The 5,000-nt window shown below is 39.8% G+C and overlaps 2 protein-coding genes across 3 annotated transcripts in view; one reads left to right on the forward strand and one right to left on the reverse strand.

Annotated features, from left to right (window-relative positions):
* The window catches only part of LOC138033439 (adhesion G-protein coupled receptor D1-like), a 143,531-nt gene that overhangs the window by 84,949 nt on the left and 53,582 nt on the right, over positions 1–5,000 (forward strand). The gene's annotated exons all lie outside the window — the stretch shown is intronic.
* The window catches only part of LOC138033232 (kynureninase-like), a 19,596-nt gene that overhangs the window by 2,523 nt on the left and 12,073 nt on the right, over positions 1–5,000 (reverse strand). Inside the window, exons 1-4 of one of the 2 annotated variants that reach the window (XM_068881006.1) lie at positions 3,660–3,854; positions 2,059–2,111; positions 1,836–1,921; positions 1,355–1,409 (exon numbers count right to left, since the gene is read on the reverse strand). In XM_068881006.1, coding sequence (XP_068737107.1) covers positions 1,355–1,409; positions 1,836–1,921; positions 2,059–2,068 — 151 coding nt within the window. In that variant the 5' untranslated portion in view covers positions 2,069–2,111; positions 3,660–3,854. Of the gene's footprint in view, positions 1–1,354; positions 1,410–1,835; positions 1,922–2,058; positions 2,112–3,659; positions 3,855–5,000 lie in introns of those variants that run through there. The other variant, XM_068881007.1, reaches the window with a different exon arrangement.

Genomic DNA, 5,000 nt, shown 5'->3' on the forward strand with positions numbered 1-5,000 from the left:
CCTCCTCTTAGGTTCTCTTCAGCACCAATAACACAAATCACGGAGGCACACAAAACAAATCCACTTTTACCACAGAATACCTTTAAACCGAGGGAAATAATGTTTACGAAGAAGTGATTTGGAAAAGCAATTAACTACAGAAAAGGGATAAAATATTTCTTAAAAACATTTTACGATTAAAGTGCCCCTGTTATCAAAAAAACCACTTCCTTTTTTCCTTCAGATTTTGAAAGTGTGTTTGCTTAACACCTGACTGGCAAAATTTTGAGCTTTCCATGATTTTTATCCAAAGGCCGCTTATTTTGAGTGTAAGTTTTGGATTTCACGATCCGCCATTACTCACGTTCAAAACTGACCGATTGGAACTCAGACGGTTGGATCCAGGGAAACGTGACGTCAGAGGCTCACTGGCTTAATTTCAGTCTGTGAACGCAGCTTATTATATATGCAAAGCGTCAGTATAAAAGTCTGAAAGCCCAAAACCCCAGTGCTGCATATTAATTTTGCAGCGGACACACGTATTGCATTCTTAAACTAGTGAGCCTTTGACATCATTCTCTCCTCGATCCAGCTCTCTCAAGAACATAATGTTAGTAATGGCGGACCATTAAATAGGAAAATTCCAGTTAAAATAAAGAGGTGTCTTTTTGAAATCAAGGCTTAAAACGTGGGTCACTTAGTGTTTTGTTAACATAGTTTTGAAATCCAAAGAAAAATATGAATTGATTTTTTGGTCACAGGGGAACTTTAAAAAGTTTGCTAAGAACAATGGGTGACTAACAAACGTGTAACGTATACGAAAAGAAAACGACAAAAATTAAACAAAAGGGTTTGCCACTTTGGTCCGTCTGGATATTTCTCGAAAACTAACCACTCAAATTTCCCCTGGCACTTTTTTAAAACTCTAAACCTTTTGAAAGAAAGACAATTTAGAGTTCTAAGAAAGTGCCAGGGCAAATATGAGTGGAAGACTTTTTATTTCTTTGCGTCATACACTTTAAGCCTTTTTGATACATCATTGCCAAACCGGGCACATTCAGTTTACTGACTGGGACAACAAACAATTCAACACCGCTATCTCCGTGCCCTGTTCTATGCCAATAGAGTGTCGATTCTTTAACATTCAACAGAATTGAACAAACTAGGGTTGTAACACGGGGCCTGCCTACAGTTGACAGTGCTTGAACGATAAGAGTTAAACATCCAAGCATTTGAAGAAGTGATTACGAAGGCAGGCTTTGCCAGCACTATCTCCCCCCCCCCCCCCCCCAACTTGTTTAAAGGCCTTGAATGTTTGTATGACCGGTGATAAACCCAGGTCATCCCGCACGACAACTCAATGAACTACGCTTACCTGTTAAGAGTTTCGACTTCGTTCTCAATTGTTTCATCGATGTCTTAGCAAACACCTAAAGAGTAGTTAAAACGAAAAAGAAACCATAAACAAGAATGTTAACGCACTTGAGAAGCTACTTGATCAAGACGTCTGTTACAATATCTAATAATTGCCAGCTTACAAGAGCTGCAACTCCTCCCTCTTTTTTCCATATCAAAAAGTCGAATTAAATGATTCGCACTTGATGTTGCTTGCAAATGGGTTAAGTGAACTTGAAGAACGTCCTTTACACAGAGTTTGGAGACGACTGTTGGAATAATGCACTGAAGGTAGTTTCAAGGAGTACCGACACCCCTTATTGTCTGGCGTCACTTCCGTTTCCGTCTACGCAGGCTTCTGTTCACGCCAAAATCCCACTATTCACAACAACGCATCCATACATCCCATGGGTGAGTTAAAATGCAAAGCAACCGATTCACAACTTACAAAAAAAGCTTACGTTTAATGCGCCAAGCAAAGACATCGTTGGTAATAACGGAGGGTTGGACAACTGAAAGCCAGCTGCACCAGGAATTGGCTTGAATTCTGCAAGAAAAAAATTCAAAAGCCCGAGGTAACCTTTTCGGAACAAAAAACGAAGGCATGCATAAATAAACTCAGCACTTAGTCTGAAGAACGTTCCACAGCTGTGACTTTCATCAAAGAATTCAAAGAAAGCTTACCATGCTCCATTTCAAATCGGCTTTTTCTATCATGTCCCCACCACCCGGCGAATCTGAAGAGAAAATTAAAAAGTCAGTACAGTCTGCTATAATAAATTAACGGCAGAAGAAATCGCCCATCCTGACTTAAGTGAAGAGAGTACACCAATTTCCATATATTAAAATTCAGTTCAAAACAAAAGAGATCATTTCGAGGCTCTGGGGAATAAATATAAGGATTTGTATGAGTTTATTCCCCAGGGCCAAGAGAAAATTGGTCTATTCTAATACACCTTATTCCAAAATGGCCCCTGATTTATGCGGATACAAATTGGCCCTTGTTGCCTCGTTCAAGATAAAATATTATTTTGAATTTTACGCTTAAGAACGAGGCACCAAGGGCTAATTTGAATAAAAATAAAAGAATATTTAAATGGGGGCCATTTTGGAATAAGGTGTATGGACAAGAAACATTCTACCGTACTCTTCAAAGTGCATCTAAACTCAAATATTTTATGGTTCCCAATATAAATCTCCCCAGCCAAAGCAAAAACATGCCACCATTGCTACCCAAGATTTCGCTTTTCTGTGCCGTGCAAACCACCTAACAACCTCGTTCCCAGGGCTTCTCGGAAAAGCCCTGGGAACGAGGTTGGCCACCTAAACTTCGCAGAACTAGCAGTAATTTGGACCCAGGACCGTGGTGAATTTTGCATAAACTATTGTTTTCAAATGCTCTTGGGGACACTGCATATTCCCAAGAGCATTTGAAAACAATGGTTTATGCAAAATTTGGGGGGGGAAACAAAGTGTATTATGGGGAATTCGAAAATAGAGAATGGAAGAGAAGTTAGAAATCTTTCGATTTTAAGGAGATTCACATTAAAAATTGTCAAACACCTGCTAAAATGCTATTTTAAACATATCTTTATTATCCTTGTTGCTTCAAAACGCCAGACATACCGTTTTAAATCATCACTCCGCGTATTCTTATTCTGGAATAGGATCAATCGAACGCACCCTTAAAATAGCTCAAACTAGTAGTTTGAAGTGACGCTTTCGTCGCCATAGCCGTGGTGGTTTCTTAAACTCCCTAATACGTAGTTTAAGATCTGCGACGCGACGGCAACGAAAACGTCATTTAAAATTGCAACTTAAGTTAATTAATCTTTTTCGTCATTATGTCGGCTTCTCTTACTTCTAAAAGCTAGTGTAACTTTCCAGGAACTGAATTAGGAGGTGCGGTGTTGAAGCTAAGACAGAAAATTCAAATTCGCTGTCTTGTGTTCACGTTCTCTGAAAAACTTGAGAATTGGTAATTTCACGTCGTAGATTTGCAGAAAACGTGAAAGAAATGTACAAAAATGAAAAATGCACGTGTCGAGCGCGCAAAGCTATTGTTTTTGCTCATTAATTATGCATAATTTGTGACGTTTTCGTTGCCGTCGCGTACAACGACGTGAAGTCACCAAATTTGCGGTTTTGACCACAATGCGAGCGTACAAAATGTGAATCTTTCATTATCTGTTTTTACTCTGAAGCCGCTCAGGAAACTTCGCCCACATTGTAGAGCACGAACGAGATGGAATAATTGCGAAAAACTTACGATAGTGCAAACCTACATTTTGAGGTGACCTTTTCATCGACCTCGCCGTCGTAGATCTTCAAGCTCTCAGTGTTCAAATGTTCTATGCGAGCACAAGTGCTCTACTAACTGGGCTGACAGTAAGTCTAATCAGATCAAAACATTTGATATCAAATGTTGGTTTTTGCTGTAAGGGCAAATCCGGAGTACCCGGAGAAAAAACCTCTCGAGCACAATAGACAACATTCTCGTCCCATCGCCCTTTTCGTTTCTCTTAGTCGGCGGGGCCTTGGCACGAGAAAACGAAGGGCTCTGGAGACATAGGGGATGCTTACCATTTAGCCAAATAATCCGGATGGAATGATCGTTGCATAAAGGTAAGCGATTTTCCGAATTTAATGACCAACTGGTTGAGAATGGCGCTTACCATTTACTACACAGCATTCTATCCCGCATATTTTACTCGATCTTTTCAGAAGTGGCCTGGAAACGGAAGGATTCTCGCAAATGGTAAGAGCATTTCGCGAATTCTGTTCCGAACGGAAAAAGAGGACCACCTCTGGAGGTGGCCTTTCCATTTGACCTCAAACCGAAATTTCCGGATTTTTTGGCTAAATGGTAAGCACCCAGGATTTTCGAGTCCTAGATTCTCTCGGACTTCCGGTCTTCATGTATGCAAACGTGATGTTTACACTGTTTCTATACATGGCGGTTGTCGAGGCAGGATTCGAGGAATCCTTGTGACGGCCCTTAAGGGGTCTCAATATGGAAAATGTTTCCCTACGTGTACAACAGAAAGAGGCGATAAGGAACATTGTTTTTTTAAGGAAAGACAGTTTAATTATTTTGCCGACAGGCTTTGGCAAGTCATTGATTTTTCAGTTGTTGCCCTTTTTTTTTTGACTCGTTGCTTGGAGCAAAGAAATCTTTTATTTTGGTTGTTTCTCCTTTAAACGCCTTGATGAGAGATCAAACAGTCAAGCTGAACGATATGCAAGTTGGAAGTTTAGTGGTTCGGAATACTGAGTTGTTAAGTGATGTTGAAATTAACGAAATCAAGCAATCGAAGTATGGAATAATTTATGGCCACGCGGAGGTATTTCTTGGAAAATTGCGTAAGTTATTGGATTGCGAAGAAGTGAGACGCCATATGTGAGCTATCGTGATTGATGAAGCACATCTCATTGTAGAGTGGCAAGTATTTAACTCTTGCCTTTATTTCTTTCTAGTTACTTCGGTATAATCTATTGTAAGGCTTTGCTTACGGTTTATCTTCACTTTAGTCTTGCCCCACCCTCAATTTTGTGATGAAATTTGTGAAAAAGTTACAGATTATTAAAGTAAAGGGGGACAATGTTTGTGTTATCATCATTTTTGT

Source organism: Montipora capricornis, chromosome 14 (assembly GCF_036669925.1).
Source record: "Montipora capricornis isolate CH-2021 chromosome 14, ASM3666992v2, whole genome shotgun sequence".
Classification (NCBI taxonomy): Eukaryota; Metazoa; Cnidaria; class Anthozoa; order Scleractinia; family Acroporidae; genus Montipora; species Montipora capricornis.